At 34.1% G+C, this 20,324-nt stretch overlaps 1 protein-coding gene across 1 annotated transcript in view; it reads left to right on the top strand.

The window, feature by feature from the left end:
• Positions 1-593: 593 nt before the first annotated feature.
• Positions 594-20,324, top strand: part of LOC106457621 (prolyl 3-hydroxylase 1-like) — a 69,603-nt gene continuing 49,872 nt past the window's right edge. Inside the window, exons 1-3 of the mRNA XM_013917057.2 lie at positions 594-1,218; positions 17,354-17,506; positions 18,479-18,650. Coding sequence (XP_013772511.1) covers positions 661-1,218; positions 17,354-17,506; positions 18,479-18,650 — 883 coding nt within the window. The 5' untranslated portion in view covers positions 594-660. The remainder of the gene's footprint in view (positions 1,219-17,353; positions 17,507-18,478; positions 18,651-20,324) is intronic.

Here is a 20,324-nt window from a genome sequence, read left to right as displayed (position 1 = left end):
CAAAATTTGGCGGCAGGTACTGTTGATTTTCTACCTTTCTTTTTAGTTTTATAGTTTAAAATCAGGAAGTTAGGGCAGATAGCCCTTATTTGTGCTTTTAAATATATATATAGACATTCTATGCATAGGATGTATGCACATTGTGCATGATTAAATTTAAGAGAATATTAATAATAAATCATTGTTACTTCCATATTCTTTATTGAGTTTATATTTCGGTTGATATTGCTTCTGAATAGTGGGTTCATCATAAAACAAATTAAAGTGTGGTTACATTGGAATATAAAGAATGTGCTGTTAATCAACAGAAATGTGAAAAATAAAAATAAGCTCAGCTTTATTATTTGTTTAGCTCAAAATGTTATCTTACCTATTAAGACGTAGATCATTTGATCATCCTCTATCTATTTATATAATTTACAAAGCAATTGGCTAAGAGGCTTTAAAATAATTGTTTGAAAAATTAATTTAAAGATTTATGTTATAAGCCTAGTTCCTTGGTCTCTCACTATGTATATATCTATATAGGTCAATAGCTTAGTTACGTATTCATGTTTTTTTTTTTATTATTATTATTATTGTTTCTGCCATCTAGTGGTTCATTTCAGTTATTATGCGAAAGATGAGTGATGCTTTACGACCTCAGGTCTGTGTGAAAGGATGAGCAAAGTTAATGCTAACAGTAGTACTTCTAATAATACTAGTATTGGTACAAGGCGTGTAATTATTTGGCTTAAATATTTAAACAAGTGGAACATTGAAGTAATTATGTCGTTTTGGGTTATGTCATGTGTTTTATTGTTCTTCATCTTCATTTCCTCTCCTGTTTACAGCGTTTCAGGATCTCCTAAAACGGAATTAACGTACGCTGATTATTATGAAGCTGGAGTGGAGGCTTACTTGGACAATAGGTGGAAAGAGTGCATTAATTTTTTAGAAAAGAGTTTGAAAGAATATTCCTTACATAGATCAGCATTAGTAGAATGCAGAAAAAGTTGTCGAAAAAAGGATTTTGTTTTGAGAAGTGGTGTTTATCATGATAGAGGAACAATGTTTATGGCTTTTTATGAAGAAATTATAAAAAATGCTTTATGTATAATGAAATGTTACCATCGATCTAACTCTCTCTATGTTCGATCAGTGGCAGTGGCAAAGGAAACCGAACAGAATTTTGAAAACAAAATGCCTTATGATTACTTACAGTTGTGTTATTTTAAGGTGAGTATGGTTTTAGTAATATTATACATGTGACAGAATCACAAGTCACGCCCAACCTTTCAGTTTCACTGAAACTATCATGAAAGTTTCGTTTGTTGTACATCTGTCACTGACATGATTTGCAACGCACATGGGTGATGTAAATTAAAACTAAAAGTAAATGCATCCTGCGAAGTACACTGGGCTTATGTTTTATGCCAATATTCATATAAGTAATAATATAATGATAGTGATACTAAATAGTAATTTTAATACTAGTAATAGTTAGTGTAAATTTTATGACTCGGGGTCAGTATCTTACGTGAGAGTATACTAATTCAATGCAAAATATATTAATACAAATGCTAGCAGTAGATTTTTCTAAAAGGTGTAAATTTTACTAATTGCAGCTGGAAGAAAAAATTCTGTTAGAAGACTGTAAAATAATTAAAATTTTGGGACATCTTATACTGTTGTACCACAAAGTGTACATTACCCTTACAGTTTCATGAAATAAAAGTTGGGAGGGTATGTCTATAAGTAGTCTAACAATTAAACTGTGGGATACCTAATTCATACCATGAATAATTGCCTATTGTCTAACAAATGTTTTGAAATTTATTGTTTCACAGCTACTGTTAATGTTATGTGAGAATGAATGGCATTCCCACCTGTGGTATAAGTAGATTATCAAACAAACCACACATCATATTAGAACTGTATTTTGGTCTGGTTTCAAACTCTCATGAGACACACAGAAAAGTATCATGCAACATACAGAATGCCATTCAACTCACTAGACAATGATGTCAGTACAGCTAAGTTAGAATTGGATGATATACATGTGTGCAGAGCAGTGTGAATCATCATTGCAAGAGAAATTCTATAAAGTACTAGCTACATACTACATCTATATAGTGAAGGAATTAGATTGGTTGGATCTGGTATCCAGTAGATTTAATATCTTGGGACTTATTTAGAGCTTATCAGTCATTCTTTATAATTCTAAATGAATGAAATTACAAACACATCTTGCTGTTGGATCTACAGCATCTTTGAGTTTAGTTACATTTTACAGATTATTGCCAGAATGGTTCTAGTGGACAGATAGTTTAATTATTTTTTGTAGCTGCTTTACAACACATATTATTAGCATTCATATAACGCCACTCATAACAGGTTTCAGAACCTCGGATTCCTAAGATTGTTTGTATAATAAAATAAATATTTTGATTATCTAGATAATAAAAACCTTATAACCTGAGCGCTTTTGAAAGGTGGACCTTTCTTTTTCAGGGGCAGATTCCAAGTTTGCCCCTGAAGAAGAAAGGTCCACCTTTCAAAAGTGCTCGGGTTATAGGGTTTTTATCATCTAGTATCAAGACTTCTTTAACCTATGTGTTTTTCTGACATCCTGAATATTTTGATTATCTATTACACATATGTAAAGAGAATGTTTATTTCCTCATTCCTTATTGTACTTGCATGGCAGACTTGCACATTCACCCTTTATTTCTTAAGAAATTGTTGATTTAGTTTTAAGCATTTTCATCCACTGTTGACAATGACAATAGGTTCCATAAGCTAATCACTGTGTTAGAAAAATAAAACTCTCTTAACTGGATAGTTGCTTGTAAATGTTAAATTTCTCTCCTCTTGTCCTTTTGACTTCAGATTATAGCACTAAGGAATTAGTGATGTTTATTATATAGATCTTTCTTAAATAATTTTGTAAACTTGAATACTGTCTTCTTCTACCTATCTTTTCTCAAGAGAAAATAAGTTAAGATCTTAACCTGTTCTTGTAAGATAACCCTTTCATGCCTAGAATCTTCCTGGTAAGCTTTCCTCTACATGCTCAGAATTAAAAATATTGCTAATATCTTCTCTTGTAAGAACAGAAGATAACATTTAAAAAGCTCACTAATCTCATAGTCTTTGGCAAAAACCTAGCCATCAGTATCTTTTAAGAGCCCAATTCCCATCCTAATTATACTTATAATTCAAATTATGATAACCCAAATGCATTATCTTGCATTTATTATAATTAAAACCCATCTGCCATTTGTTCTCCCAACTCAGTAAGTGATATTATTAATGATTTAGTAACACAGCATCAGCATCATTCTCACAGCCAGTAATGCCCAAGACCTTAATATCATCAGAAAATTTAAGTAATTTATTGACCATTCCTTCATTTATGTCATTGGTGTAAATCAAAATGAACAAATGTCTTAAGACTGAACTGTAAGGTACCACACTTGTGACATTAATCCACTTTGATTGAACTCCATTTATAACAACTCTGTGCTTTCTTCCATCCAGCCACTCTTTTATCCAGTAAGATAACCATAGGCATCCAAAGAAATATTTTCAAGGAGAGCAAAACATGTATGTAGGGGATCAACATTTACAGTGTTAGTCAACAGACTAAAATAATGTGTTATGTGTGATAAATGCAAACACAAATTTACAGTTTTAATGAAAATTATTAAAAATATTTAGTTTAATTACAATGTTAAGTTTACATCATAATACATGCAATTTTTTGTGAAATTTAAGGGGGGCAAATTCTCCCTCTTGCCTCTTCCTGTGGGTGCCTATGTACCTAACTTATCCCCCACACCTATAGAGATATTTTATGTTACAAGCCTTTAATGTCACACCTTGTCAATTGCTTTCTGAAAATCTGGATACACCAAATCTACACCTTTACCCTCATTTACATAAGCAGTAACCTTTTCAAAGAATGCCAAAATATTCATAAGGCAAGATTGTCCCTTAGTGAAACCATGTTGGCTATCCAATAAAATTCTAAACTTTGTTAAATGACTTTGCAAAGCATCTTTTATTAGACTTTAAAAAACTTTTCTCACAACTAATGTGAGACTAATGGGTCTATAATTACCAGAACAATGTTTATCAACTCCCTTGAAAAGAGGAGTAACATAAACTAACTTCCAATCCTCTGGTACCTGTCCACTATTCAAGGACTTACAACAAATAGTAGCAAGTGGCTCACATATCCAATCCTTAACCTCCTTCAAAACCCTTGGGGAAATATTATCTGGCCCATGAGCCTTATCATTCTTTAAACTTCCCAATTCTTTCTTAACAAGCTTAGAATTAATGTTATCAACTTGTTCAGTCTTCTTTCTATCTTCAAATGTTCAAGATGAAGAATGTTGCTTAAATCTTCATTAGCAAACATTGAAGAAAAAGCAGAATATAATAACCCAGCCATCTCATAATCATCAGATATGAGTCTTCCTTTATCATCCCTCAAAGGTTCTACTCCCATCCTAACATTTGTTTACCCTTAATGTATTTAATCTGTTAATCCCATTATATCAAAATCCTCTATTCCTACCAGCACCCTAAAGTCATCTGTTTTGTTTCTTATATTTTTAGCCTTACAATAGTAACAATTAAGCCTATCCTTAGATCTACTTCTATTCTTAGTTACTATGCTAAACTTTTCTCTACATCTTATTTTTGCATTTAGTTTATCCTGGTTCTCACCATTGTCTAGTCCTAGTTTACAAGATTATTCTGGGAATTGATAGGATAAAAGCCTTTGATTTGTTTGTGCTATATTCCACAGACAATGGGATGAGAGAACACAATTTTCAGATTTGGAAAAGACAAGCTAAACTCCTTTTAAGAGAGTTTTGTTTTTCTAAAGGGTGATTGGTTTATTGGTTTATCAAGACTAATGGTGGCTAACACTTTACAAGAGTTTAAGAAGGGAACTGATGATCTTCTGAAACATAAAGAATGGTTTTAAGTTTCTACTTTTCTCAAGGGTGGTATGCAAGGATAGCCTTGAAGGATGAAATGGTGCCTTGTGGTCCAAATTATGTAGAAAAGTAACTTATTTTGTGTACTTTGATCAGTATGTATGGCTAACATTTTTATCTGTGCTGTATTTTAAGAGCATGCAAAGATAGATGTGGTGAGAACCAGATGTACAGCTGCAAAAAGTATCGTAACATCGGAACCTAATTGTCAGAAAATTTTAGCCCTTGCATCCAGCAGTTAGGCTCAGTGTGAGCCAACTATAGAAGAAATAATCTAGTATGAACATCAGTTTTGGCTTTAAAATGAATTTCACTATCAAGAACTTTCGTTATGATGAGCCCTAAGACAAATTTGCAATAAAGAATGCCGAAAAATTGGAAGTTTGCACGCCATACTCTGAAGTTTAGGCTTTCATTGTTGCATTAAAATGTTTATTCAGTTCAGTTCAGTTTCATTCCTAAATCTATTAATTACAATATACTCAAAAATTAAAAAAGATTAATATGATGTTACAAAACAATAAGAAAAAATGTGACATAAATATAATTGAATTGATATATTGATTAAATAGGAGATCTCTAGTGAACTAAAACTAATTGACAGAATCTCTCTCCCTTTTATGAGAGATGAATTTCAAATTTTTTTTAAAATAGATGGTGGTACAAATTTGCAAATCAACTGTCATATGATGAAAGCAAATAAGATTTCAATCTAGACCTAAAAATTGAAATTGATGAGGATACTTTTATGTGTGGTAGTTATGTAAAATTCAAAACAGTTTTCTGCCTATGGTTCATTTTCTATATAAAACCAAATTTTTATGATAGTTTTTTATGATAAATTTGGCTTTAAATGAGTTGGGCTGTTCAGCTCTTCCATTATAGCTTCCTACCAAAGGCTGTAAATTCCTCCTACCTGAAGAAGGCAATATCAGTCACCCTAGACCCCAAAAATATCACCTCTCATCATGCAGTGAGGTATGGCAGATATGCTTCCAGCACAAATTTGACAATTTTTCTTTTCTAAAGAAGTGCAAGATGCCCTTTAAGAAATCTGACAATGTCTAGTAACAGCAAAGTAAAACCAGTTGTTAGGGCAACATATACAACTGAAACTTGTCGGGTCATTTGTCCTACATGTAAAAGTGTGATCTTAAGTTAAAATTATAAGAATCATTTAAAAAATGGCTATCCCCAGGAAAATCCAAATGACCTAACTCCTCTTGGACAAAAAAGACTTTTCTTTTTCATAGCCACTCAAGAAACAATGGCAGAAGGTGATGCAAGAAAGGAGGAAGAGTTAACACAAGATGCTGGTAGTATGCAGCTGCTCTAGCTACCTGCAAAAGTTGCAAAGCTTTCAAATGAGAGCAAAGGCAGCCATCATTCTGATGTTTATGGCACTTTGGTAATTTAGGTTGAAGCTTCCACTTTCAAATCTATAAATATCCCATAGGTTGGACCATTGAGCAATACTATAACAGATCAAGGTCAAATAGATCCTAATAAATTTGATGTAATTAAAGATAAGATTGATGATCTGAAGCAACAAGTGGTAAATATATATAATATGCAAGAAAAATATTGGTAGACCAAAGGATGTGAAAGAGTCAGCTAACCAAAATCTGCAAAATATCATAATGGTATCAGTGTCTTTAGAGCCTCTGGAGTTTCAATACTGCCCCAAGAGAAGTCAGCTGGTATGTAAACTTTGTGACACTGGAGAAAACATGGAAGGGATTACTAGCAAGAGAGGAGTGTGTGTATACAATCAAGACTTGGGAATTGAATATGAAAATAAATTTAGAGAGGCACTGTTTCAATGGAAAACAGAACAAGGAAAAGCTAAAGGCTGAGAAAGAGAGACAAAAAGAGAGATTGAAGCAAATAATGATGAATCAGGAAGCAAGAATGAATCTTGAAAGTTTCTGAATGAAATTGTGTATCAAAGGCTGACCGTTTACAGCCTATGAAGATAACCTATTCATTCTTCAGAAAATTGGTGCAAAACTTGGAGTGTTCAACCATTGTAGAATGTTTCCTTCTACCTTTCATCCTTTTGTTTCAGGGGCAGTTCATAAACTGATGCACTATTTTCTATCAAGAAGATACAAGCACAGTGGCCATACCGCCCACCCCTGTGAACTTGTGCACTGATAAAGCAACCTACAAACATAAGACCATCACAGTTGCTTTCAGTTTTGACTGTTGTTCAATGAGCTTCTGTATTAATCCAAATCATGAGATTGGGCCAACCAGACGTAAAGAAGGACCATGAGTAAATCTTGCAGAAAATAAGAAAGAGGGGCTCGATGTATTTGGTGTTCAGTCATCTTAAATTAAGTATGGATTGTCTATGTACAATACTTTCATTTGGGATTTGAATCAGCCTTAGAGCACATATGTAACCTACAACAAAACTTTGTGCTTTGAGGATGGGATGTTTTGTACAAAAGTGGCCTTATTGGCACACAACTTTGCAAGGAGACAGGATTCATGTGGCTTGTCAGTGATATAGGTACTTGTTGTGAACTATTCAGGATATTCAAATGGAGCAATGTTTCTGAAAGCTTTTGGAAGTATCAGGAGCATGGAAGCAACATTTAAAGGGCTTTCTCAGATTTTCAGACACCAAATTTGCCAACAGTTGATGACTGATTTACAGTAATATCCATCTTGATATACAAGCAATTGTTACATGTTGTGAGAAGAAGCAGACTGAAGTGGTACAAAATTCAACTAATGCATCCAAGAAAAAGAGTGCTTATGAGGAAAAGCAGCTACTTGGTAAAATTTTAAATGTTCACTTCTTACTGGCCCTGTCATGATATGCCTTCATCTACTCACAGAATGGTGTAATTGTCTATATTGTCTATGAAGTCCACCTCCTACCTCATGAGTGATATGACAAGTTCACAAAGGCAGTTGAAGTATTGCCAATAATGTCTAAAATTTTCTAAGATCATAAAAAGTATGAAGAGTTCTGTACCAAAGAAAAGAACCTACCTTTGACTTTGTCATAATTACAAGACATTGGATTACAAGAGAGAGATCTGCAGTATACCCATCAATGAAGACTACGAAACTGATACCACAAGTCTTTTAAGCCAGACTCATGAGAATGTTAGAAAAAGAGCAGTAAATGCTTTAGCTGATAGTAAAGAGAAGTTGATGAAGCAGCTGAAAGCCTTGGTAAAAATGGCTTCCTTTAGCAATGAAGGACAATGTATTTAGCCCAGAGGTCACAACTGTCATCACTATACACATGTAATTCTAGATCTGCCATCATCAAAAGTTTGTGAACCACTGCATTATTATAACATGAATTATCTTATTACTTTCACCTAGATGTATTTTTTAAAATAATTTTAAAATTACTCATAGGATAGATATCCTCTGCAAAAAATCTATATTTGGCTTTAAAAAAAGTATTTTGGCAAAGATAATCTGGACTTCCAAAACAGTACTACCTCATCTCACCTAAAACTATCTTGATCCATCAGTTTTAAACCATTTCAGAATGTGCTGATCATGTGACTACTCTCCACCAATTGTATTGCACCATCTATACTGGTGCATCTAGCTCTCTCTCTAGTATTCTAGAACAATCCTCACTTTCTCAATTGGCATTATAGTATGTAGATGTGTGTGTTTTAACTCACTCTCCGTATGAGTACAAAATTTTGATTGTGCTTGATCACAAATTTATATGAATTTCAATTTCAAGTTTCAACTTCTTGTGTTTGATTTTCATTGTTTCTACTCATTTGTTGCAGAAATATTTCTGTTATCCAAATTCTAACTTGTTCATATGAATTTGAGATTTAATATGGCAGACGATTAAATTCCCATGACAATCGACAATGGTTCTGACATGAGTCCCCAGGTCTCAGGGTCGACAATGTCTGCTGGGGATGTACTTGCTTTAGTTTGTGGGAAGTTCCTTTTTCCTTACTACTTACCACATCTCATTAGGGATTAGTTTTAAGTAATATTTTGTTATTGTTAACTGGGTGCCTTTTCATTGTCATATTCTTCAGGGTAGGTTTTACTTTCATGTCCTTTATCTCATTGATTCTTTGAGTAGACTTTTAAGTTTGGTATTTACATATCTTTTATCTTCTAAATTTCTTTAGTGGTTTTGTACTTTAAGTGTGTCTTATTGTTTTATGTTGAATTTCATAGTTTTGCAAGTTCATTATTTTTATGTACTTTATAGACTCTACAAATTTTAGGTTTTGTAAGTAATGAGTACTTTCTCTAAGTATGTTTAGCTACATTTCAGGTCAGTTCTGTTGGTTCTACAGGTTCTGTTTGAAGGTTTCTGCCTTCATTTCCCCTCCCCTGATCCACTTCCCAGATCTCCTTCCCTCCTCCTTGGGATTGTATCTCTTCCAGTCGTCTTGCCTAGTCTGTTCAAGACATAATACGCAAAGGGGCTGTTGAATGGATGGTACCCACTCAACCAGCGTTCTACTCCTGTCTAATTGTTGTCCCTCAAAAGATGGGAGATTGGAGACCCATCATAGACCTATCCTGGTTGAACTCTTATCTTGAGCCACCTCGCTTCTCCATGTAGTCCCACCTCTCACTTCAGTAGGTTTTTTTCCCATTGACTCTGGATGACTAAATCATCATGATAGATGCCTATCTTCATATGCCAACTGCTCCAGTGTCATGTTATTTTCTTCGGTTCGTCCAAGAGAGTCATGTCTTCCAGTTCCGAGCACTGCCATTTTGTTGTTCTTCAGCTCCATGGGTTTTGTCGAGTGGTACTCTATTTTGCCCATTACTTTCACTCTTGGATCTTCAGACTTTTCTTTTCATAAATGATTGGCTCCTGTTTGCCTTATCCTGTACCCAGTCAGTCAATCATGCCTGCTTACGTCTTTGGGAATCTAATCGGGGAGGGTTTTCTGATCCAGTTAGAAAAGTCCATTCTTAACTATCTTATTCACTATCTTATTCCATTGGGCTTTTTTTCTTCAATTCCCATCTTTGTCGGGCCTAGCCTTCTCCACTTTGGCTTAAGGATATAGAACAGGCAGTTTCAATGGCCCTACCCTGTCCTTTTCTCACTGTGTGAGAGTTCTCTCTCTTTTGTGGATGTGGGCTTCCTTGGAAGCTCTCATTCCATTGGGTAAAGCTCATATGCTTCCCCTTCAGTGAATGCTTTTTGACCAATGGAACTTCTCCCACATTCCCTTGGACCATCTCATTACCATTCTCACTGGGATCAGGGCCAACCTTGCTTGGTGGCTTGACAGGAAACTGACCACACTAGGGATTCCCATTCCTCCACCTTGTCTAAATTCTCATCTTTTTACTGATGCTTCCTTGGTGGGTTTGGGGGGCTTTCCTTGAATTCCAAGAGATACCCGATTGATGGTCCATTGAAGAGGCTACTCTCCATTTTCAACATTCTGGAACTTCTGGCAGTTTGTCAGGCTCTGTATCATTTCCTCTTGCTCCTGGGGGGGTGGTTGGCTATGGTTCATTCTGACTATTCTACTGTCATCAGCTATATCACGAAGCAAGGGGGAACCAAATCCAGACATCTGTGTTTTTAAACTCTGGATCTTCTTCACTGTGCCCATGACCACTACATGATGATCTTGGCATGTCCCATTCCCGGTGTTATGAATCTGATGGCTGATCACTTATCTTGACCCAACCAGGTTTTTTCCATGGAGTGGTCCCTTCTTCTACAGGTATTTTAGTGAGTGTGTTCTCAACTGTAAACACCTTTTGGTCTCTGGTTCTACACCCATAAGCTCTGGGAGTAGATGTGTTCATTCAGAATTGGAGGGGTCTTCACCCATATGACTACCCTCCTCTCCAGGACATGTTATTGTCATGTTCTACTTATTGCTCTCTATTGGCTTGCTCAGACTTGATTCCCTCTGCTCTATCCCTTACTGGAGTGACATCCTCTGCCCTTACCTCTGTCCCAGTCTCTTTTTCTGACAAATATGATAAGGCATAGTTCATTCCAACATAACCAAACTCCATTTTCATGCATAGCTTTGGTCTGGTCCCTTGCCTCAGCTCAGGGACTCACCCCTCCAGTAGCATCTTTTTTCCCATTCCATTCGACCTTCCTCCTCATCTGTGTACCAGAGACAGTGGTCTACCTTCAGACCTTGGTCCGTTCATCGTGGCTTCCACTCCTTCCATCCTTCGGTACCTCATCTTTCCCAGTTTTTTGCCTGGTTGTTTGTTCAGGGTTGTCCATGTCAATTGCTTCTAGCTATACAGCTGCCCTGTCAAACACCTTCCAATTCTCCAGTTTCTGGAAAGCTTTCTCCTCCCCTGTTATTTCTGTCCTTTTCCTTTCATCTTGTCCATCATCCACATCCATTTGTTGTGTTATATGGAATCTAAATTTTGTACTTCATGCCCTGTCCAGTTCTCCATTTGAACCCATTGCTATGTGCTCCTTGTACTATCTTTCCCTTAAGTCTTCTTCCTTCTTGCTTTCAGTCATCGTCATTCCAATATTTATGCCAAAGATGTTTTCTGCATCTTTTCCCACTCCTCTTATGTTATCCTCTATCCTGATTGGGCTTTCATTCCTATTTCCTTGCTTTCCATTTCCCACCTGTACTCCCGTTCAGTTCCTGATGGACTTCTTTGTCTGGTTCATTCCCAGAGATTGTATGTGGCTCATACTGTCTTCTTTCATGTTATCATTCCTGTCTATTTGTTCCAAGGATTCTGTCTGTGTTTCATGATCTGTCCCCTGTTGCACTTGCTGGTTGGGTTTGTCAAATCATTAAACTGGCTTATTTTGATTTGTCCATGGAAGATCACTGTCTGCACAACATTTCTTTGCACACAATACATCATCTAACTGTCTTTAGCTGCTCGTATTCACCGGCCTTTGGAGGAGATCATTCAGGCTGGGATGTCGACAACTCCCAATACATTTGTTGCACATAATCTGCTGCACAACTTGGCTGTGTCTTTATTGGGCAAGTATCATCTTTTTTTTGTGGTGATTGTATTCTTCTGTTTGCCTTTGACTGGGGTAAGTTGACATGTTACTTTTTCCATATAATTTTATTGCTACATATCATATTTTAGGATCCAACAGGGGGGGGGGGGGTTGCCTGGTCAAGTATGCTTCACATTATACTTGCACTAGATATGACTAATCCTATAACATTTTTTGTTGAAATGGGCTGTTTTTGTAAGACCACTGGCAGCTTGTCTGGAGATATGTGTATCTATATTTGTTTCTAAAAGTTACTAGTTTCAATTATAAAAGACTATCTCATGAGTGAAGCAGGTGGGGATTTCTGCCCATCCCTACTGACCCATGATTCCTACAATCAGGGTCTATCTGCTTTTCAAAATAGGGAATCACAGACACCCATTGCACTGTCTCTGGTGTGTCATTCCTCCAAACTCCCCAATATGTATCCCTCCTCTTTTTTTCTAGTGGAGTACAGGAGTCCTTAACACTTCTAGTTGTCAGTTGCTGGAGTGGTGGACCATGGAGGTTTCTTCTTGAGTGGGTTTTGAAAAACAAAATAAACCTTTCTAGCCCATAGTTGTTCTAATCATTATAGTATCAAACAACGAATGAAAGAATAATATTCAGTATCCAAGGTGCTTCCCCCGGATGTGTTTTTGCCTGGTCAGACTGTACTTGTTGATCATATATTTCTTATGCAAGGTGCTTCCACTGGATGTTTTTTTACTCAGGTGGACTGCACTTGGCCTAAATCTATGTATCCAAGGTGCTTCCCCTTGGGTGCTGCCTTGCAGACTGCACTTGTTGATATGTATATTTTATTTAAGGTGCTTCTTCTGGGTGTTTTTGCCCAGATGGACCACACTTGGTATAACCTGACTTAACCCAAGGTGCATTCCCTGAATGTTTTAGCCCAGGTGGACCACACTTGTTCTAATCCTATGTATCCAAGGCACTTCTCCTGGATGTTTTTTGCTTGGATAGACTGCACTTGTTGATCTAAAATTCTTATGCAAGGCTCTTCCACTGGATGTTTTGTCCAGATGGACTGCACTCAGCATAATCTGATGTAACCTATGGCACTTCCCTTGACATATACATATAAGGGAAAGTGGTTGCATACACACAAGCCTTTCCATGTAAATCAACACAATACTGATTCATGTCATAGTTATTCAGTGCTGTACATCTCTTTATTGACTTCACTGGTGCCTGTCAATTCAGTTCCACACCAGTTATTACTGTACTGATTGCTAGGTGAAGAGCTTACCTGTTCCAGAAGTAGTGCTGTACTCCACTGGTGTGCTTTCTTTTCATATTCAAGCACTCACCCGTTCTTTCAGTGTGGTATCTTTCTGCTTGATTTGAGATTGATGCCCTTCATTGGCTCCTCCACCTTGGCAATGTGGGATTGTAGCTTTGAGTGAGCGGAGGTAGTACTGTTTCGGAAGTGAACGTTTTCTTTCTGTGAAAATGTATATCCGATAGGTACTTACCTCTACTCACCCATTTCCCATCCTTCCTCCCCACTGAGATGCTGGAGTTTATGGTTTGTGCCTGTCAATTCCTGAAAGTGAGGATTGTTCTAGAATAGTAGAGGGAGCCAGCTGTACCAGTATAGATGGCGCAGCACGATTGGTGGAGACTAGTCACAGGATCAGCACATGTGGTATAAAGACTGGTGCACTGTAGCAAAATTTGTTTTTGCAATGCTTAGAGGGCAGACCAGGATCAACAAAAGCTGTGAGTGAGAGGAGAGGTAAGTATCTATCAGAAATACTTTTTCAGAGTAAGAAAATGCTAACATTTCCTACTTGGCAAATCACTAATTTCAACTAGAGATGACCACATGGTTGCCATTTTGTCTATCTTTTAAAATATGCAGTAATCTCCCATTGGTCTTGTGTAAGTCAGATATATTGATTATTTAATATTTACAATGTTTTATTATCACCAATAAGGGTAATAATGTTTTTATTTATAATATATCAGGATTATAATTAGAAATAATTAAGTTGGCAGTTAGCCAATTTATTTGTATACATTGCTTGAATAAGATAAGCATAAAAATAATATTCAATAAATAGGGATTTGAATCATCAGAATATTTTTTGCAGTTGCTTACCATTCTCACTAAACTTAACTAAGTATGTCTGATTTAATGATAATTTTATTTCATTTGGTGAACAGAATATAAAAACCCTCATGTTTAAAGTTGTTGGAACTCAAAAACTCCTACTATATCTTTTACAAACACTATACTTTTACATAAACAACCAAACATCAACAGGATACCTTTATTGAGCCTTAACAATCTCCAATCATGTGACTTCCTTATTTCATATTGTATATATATCTCTGGGTATAAGTAAGTTACTTGTGTCATATGATGCAAAACCATTTCAAAACATTATACATTTATTCCCGTGTTAAACTTCTAATAAACTTTTCTTTGATACCAACTTAACCCACCTCTTAAGTTGTATAATCTTACTTCATTTGAAGTTATCTGATTTCCTTTTATTGAAGAAAATGTCTATAGCTTTTTCAAACAGATTAATTTAATACATGATGAAAAGATCATTTACAAAAACTGTATGAAAAATCTTTAAATCTGTATATTTACTCTACTATAACATGATAGTCTAATTTTTGCTTTTTCCAATCATATTTAAATTTTTTATAACAGTTTTCAAAGCTGTGTTTCATTCATAAATGATCAAATAATTTGAGGTGGCAATATAACAATGTGGCAGGGAAGACCTATATGAAAACTAAGAGAAACGCTTGAAAATAAAGAATGGATAATATATTCTCAGGGGTAATAAAGTTATTCTTTGTTATGGGCAGAAAAACTAAAAAAAAACAATAAATAAAAAGCCAATAAATATGGTTTATAAATTATATATTTTTTTATAGTGAGGCAATTTAAACATTGCTTGCTGCCATAAACAAGTAAGAGTATGTTTATGGTGGTGACTAGTGCTGATTGTTTAGGCTACATACTAACTGTAGGCCTAGTCTGTGATATGTTGTTTACAAGTCTTGTTCAAGAGAGAGAGAGATTCAAACTGCTAATTAGACAGCATCTATTACATGATCTATGGGTAAGTTTTCTTTCAAAATATAAAAAAACAGAAATATTTACATCACAGGATACAGTAGCATCCAAAAAACAGCCATAATTATGATGAAACTAGTCACCAAGATGGATGTAAAGTACGGTTAAACTAAAATAAAACATCAGGCCATATATACTGTTACTTCTATATGTTAAATTGAAAGTGGATATTATATTAATGATATCTTTAGTTCTTTGTAAACTTTAAGTGTTTATATATACATTTTTCATGAGGATGGAAGTTAACAAGGCCTATTCAAGTTTTTCCAGTTTTCAGTAGAGCTGGGTGATTTAATTGATATAATCTATTACCTTTGACCTACAATTACATTGATTAGTGTTACATAAACTAATTGTTTAATTGAAATTAGTTTCAGGTTGTTACTGTTTTCAATTATTTCAACAACTGATCAATCAAAATTCTGATTATATTGATTGTTATTCAAATAATCAGCTAATAAAAAATTAGTGTTTCTAGTTATTACTGTTTTTGATATTCCAGCAATTGATCAATCAAAATTCTGATTATATTGATTTTCATGAAAATAACCAACTTATCAAAATTAGGGTTTCCAGTTTTCAATATTTTTGATTATTACAACTATCCAAGTAATTTAAAAATAAATTATAATCAAACTTGATCGCCTTGTCTTTGTTATGGTAAAGTTTCTAAGGCTACTTGCAAATGTCACTAATTTTGAACTGCTAACCTGAGTGAAGGCAACTGTCTGGCAGCATCTACCACCAACCTTTAGATAATCAATTAGCAAATATCACTCTAACTGTCAATCACTAGTTATCAGTATGTGAAATGTTACATGATGTATGCTGCTTAAATTATTTGAAAATTTTGTTATATAGGTATACAAGATGAAAAGAACTTTGCCTAACTTGGATTTGATACTTTGGTCACTTGTTTTTATGAGTGAGGAATGGCTTTGGCTGGTTGAATTACCTTCCCTTATCTTGGTTTTTGTTATGTGTATATTGTATATTTGTATGCAAGACTCTGTTAATCTAATGTTGTTTTTGGTGCTTATATTGACCTTCAGTGGTGTTTGAAGTTTGGTAACTACTGGATTAACAGTTTTCTTTTCACATAATTTCCAATTTTATATATTAACTTTGCTGATTTCCAGTTGATTTCATGATCAAGATTTCTCATGTATAGAAAAATAGCATTAATTGTTTGACCATTTACATCTTTTTTGTGTACTACAGTCTTGTTAAGTTCAACCAATCAAATATCAATGTATCCATCCATTAGTTTTTTGTGATATCAAGATCAGGAACTCACTTCTTGTAGTTGTTGTACCTGATGATACCAGGTTAACCTGATGAAATGTTGTAACCATAGGTATTATACTCTATATATTCAACAATAAACATGTTTTACATAACACAAAATTTCCTTTAATTATTTAAGGGTTATTTTTGTCTTTGAAAAGGAAAAGGAAAAAGATGAGCTAAGAAATACAGGCCAATTAAAGTTCATTATTAATACAACAAATATGTTTGTCTAACTGAGTAAAATTGGTTATAAGTTATAAAAATTGTATGTGGATGATAAAAATCTAACTCTTAAAAGGTTTAGATTAAAATATGTATTATAAAACTAATTATTTTATTCTTTAATTGGAGGTTATATCTGAGGAAATAATGGACAATTTTTTGTTTTAAAAAAAAGGTTTTGTGTGTCATTTCTCTCACAATATATTTGGTATAGGACTAACACTACTTATTTGGGGTTATTAGAGTTTATGTTTCATCTGGAAACAGTTTATCTTTTTTTTTGGTTTTGTTATACTTCACTGTCATCATTCAACATGTGAAACTCATTAATATTGAAGTTAATCTTGTTTCTAACATGATCTTATGTTTTAATCATTAGAAACAAATAACTTGGAGCTGTAATACTTGAAATTTGAATGAAAAATTTAACCTGTAGAACTTTATTAGTCAGTATGATGTTTTTTTTTATGTAAAGCTAAATGATGTAGAGCAAAAGATTAGCTGAAAAGTAAACAAAAATTAGTGGAAGTTATTCACTCCACAGTGCCCTGAGAAACATGACAACATCTACATTTTACTACAAAAGTTAAATTTGTTTTTATTTTGTATTATTATTTCATTATCACCATGTGTGAGGAAGTTTATTTTCAAATTTGTTTCGTGGTGTACAGATTTTTCTGCTTGAAGTTAATTTTTATTGGGTTTTTTTTCATAGTTAACTGGAATTTATTTTCTTTTGTTTAGGAGGAACATATTGAAAAAGCAGCATCTGCAGCTTACACCTATCTTCTTCACAATAAAGACCAAGAAGTCATGAAAAATAACTTGAAATACTATTTAGAGTTGCCAGGAATGGATGTCACGAAACTCAATTATTTGGAAGCTAAAGAGTATCAAGTGAGTTTGATTTCTACATCATATTTCAAGTAAGTGATCTGCATGTTTAATTTCACTGTTATAATTAAGCTATTTATAAAAATTTAGTAACCTTTCATCAATTATTTCATGTTTGTGATTATGTTAACATTTGTACAATATACTGTACATAAGTTGATAGATGGCCATATAGCCCATTAACTTTATATCATTATTCCATAATCATTCACTTTGCATTGTGGCACAGTACGAGTCTTTCTAAATGTCATGATGTATTGTACAATATCAATTAGGGAGGCTCCTTCAAAAAAAAAGGCAAAAGCTGTAGTAAAGAACTCCAGCAAGCTTATAAGAAAAGAAAACTATTTTGTAAAATCCTTGTTAGAGTTGTGAATTGTTATATCAACTTTTTAAATGAAGTAATCTAGCCGTTTCATAAGTATAACACACACATATATTGAAATTTACTGATATATTTCACACTTAAGTCTACAGGTTTTTATAGGTCCTAAAATGTATTTAATTCTATATTCTTTTTCTCATGTGCATTCTGATGGCTCTCAATGTAATCTGTTTTCAAAGTTTTTTCTTGTTAACATAGATGTAGTTACAATTTTCTTTTGTCTATATTGAATGTAACATGTTGGCCTGTTTATCTTTAACTAGACATGTAGGTATAGTATAATTTTTTTACAATTTAATTATTATTCAAAGAACCTATACAGTCTTTAGGAGTTTTGGTATTGAAAATGGGAATGTAACTTTCTGCTATATAGAATTCTGTAGTTTTAAAGATATATAATGCATTGCTAAATATTTTGATTTTAAACATAATTTTTGTATGGAAACTATTAAAATATAATTTCATATGACATATAAATGCTTAAAGAATATTTGACAGTGTAATAAACTATATTATTCATTATTAATAGGAGTTAGCAATAGAGATAAGTTAAGGAAAAATACTGAGACCATATGGTTCTTCTCAAGTAGGAACTTTATATCAAAGCTGGTAACAAGTATTCTGAAGGAAATTATGGGGCAGTGGTTGAACTGATGGAACAGGCCTTAATAGAATACCAGAAAGCTTTAGAGGAATGTCGCTTTTTGTGTGAAGGGGCCATAGAATCTTCCCCAGAAACTGAACTTGTTCTTTCTATTGCAAGTAAGTAGATATTTACTGTAGTATTAAATGTGTTGACATTATGGAGAGTTAAGATAGTTAGCCAAGATGCAGATTGTAATAAGTTATTGTTTAAGTATTTGGTACACTGTTATTAAAAAATACAGTGTTTTCATTAAGTTAGATGTGTTTGCTATTACACTTATGGGTGGGTGAATTCCAGTACGGTCTTACACAAAGCTAAGTTGATCTTCTTTCTGCTAAAAATTTTGAATGCTTAGTGCACCATTCTATATACTCCACAAGTTTTGTGCCACTTTTGAAAATGTATATAGCATGTGAACACCTTTCACCAATAGTATTACACCACCTATATTGGTGCAGCTAGCTTCCTCTGATTCTTCACTTTCATGATTGGCACAGCATTATTTAGACATATTTTTTCATACATGATTACCATTTACGATTGTACTTTCTTGATATTTCAATACCTTTTTAACAGTTTTCTTTTACTGTGTTTGCATTCGGGTGTTTCATGTTTTTTTTTGCATTTAATAACTTCACAATTCAATGTATCAATAACAGAAGTTCCTGTTACAGTAAACATTGCTTCTGGTAGGTCTACCCAGGTATCAGTTTCAACTTTATCTGCTGAGGAGTTACAGGCCTTAATTCACAGGGAGCTGGGTTCCTATGTGCGCTTGGTAATTTCTTTTCATTTTCAACCTAAGGATGAATACAATCAAGGATAAGAAAATTGGATTCACGTTTTTTTTGGCACCTGTTTATTTTGGCCTTTCACACTCTATGCCTCTACAGGATATCTCACCTTCCACACCTTTTTTTTACAGCTGGTTAATCAGGTATATGCTGTACATCACATGTTTCATTTTCCTCCTAGCTTGCAGATGTCATAGATTGGATATTTATGCTATTAATGTTACCAGAATTCTCTGCCATTCCTCTTATGTCTTCCTGTATCCATTTTAGTCCTTCCTCCCTTAGACCTCTATTGTGGGGTATATAGAATGGTGCACTAAGCATTAAAAATTTTTTAGCAGAAAGAAGCTCAAGATAGCTTTGTGTGGGTGAGGTAAGTACCTATCAGAAATACATTTTCATTGTAAGAAGGTCTTAACTTGTGGTGTGTAGTCATTGTTTAGTACTATGTATGTAGTTTTATTGATTGATTTCCATTTATTTTAGAAAAAGGTGGTTTGTTATTTTGCTTGTTCTTGTGAATTTGTACACATTTATTGGTATTCAAAGCTGTAAAGAATGATGAGCTTTATTTTCCCATATTCTAAAAGTCAGAGGTAAAATTAAAAGCCCCATAACTTAAAAAACCTACTTGAATAAAATTAATGATTCTACAAATTCTTTGAGCTAAAGTATGGGAAATAGGGTCGTTTGAGAAAAGTAGTTGAAAATTTTCAAAGTTTCTTTAATGTAAAAACATAGAATTTATTTCAAAGACTGAGAATTTGTGCTTACAAGTAGACTACTGTGTAAACTTCAGGTTCTGAAGCAATAACTGTGAATACTTTTGAACAAAGGATCAGATACAATAATAAATGAAACTGGGCTTTAAGATACAGTATAGGTGTAGATATATAAAGTTGTGATCATATTAAGCCTTTCTTTGTGAAAAACAGTAACAGTACGAGGACATTGTGGTAGAAGCTTCCGAGATCGAAGTATTAAAACTCCTTGCTA

Source organism: Limulus polyphemus, unplaced genomic scaffold (genome assembly GCF_000517525.1).
Source record: "Limulus polyphemus unplaced genomic scaffold, Limulus_polyphemus-2.1.2 Scaffold352, whole genome shotgun sequence".
Taxonomy (NCBI): domain Eukaryota; kingdom Metazoa; phylum Arthropoda; class Merostomata; order Xiphosura; family Limulidae; genus Limulus; species Limulus polyphemus.
The sequence above is the reverse complement of the archived record's forward strand: the minus strand, read 5'-3'. Positions and strand labels throughout refer to the sequence as shown.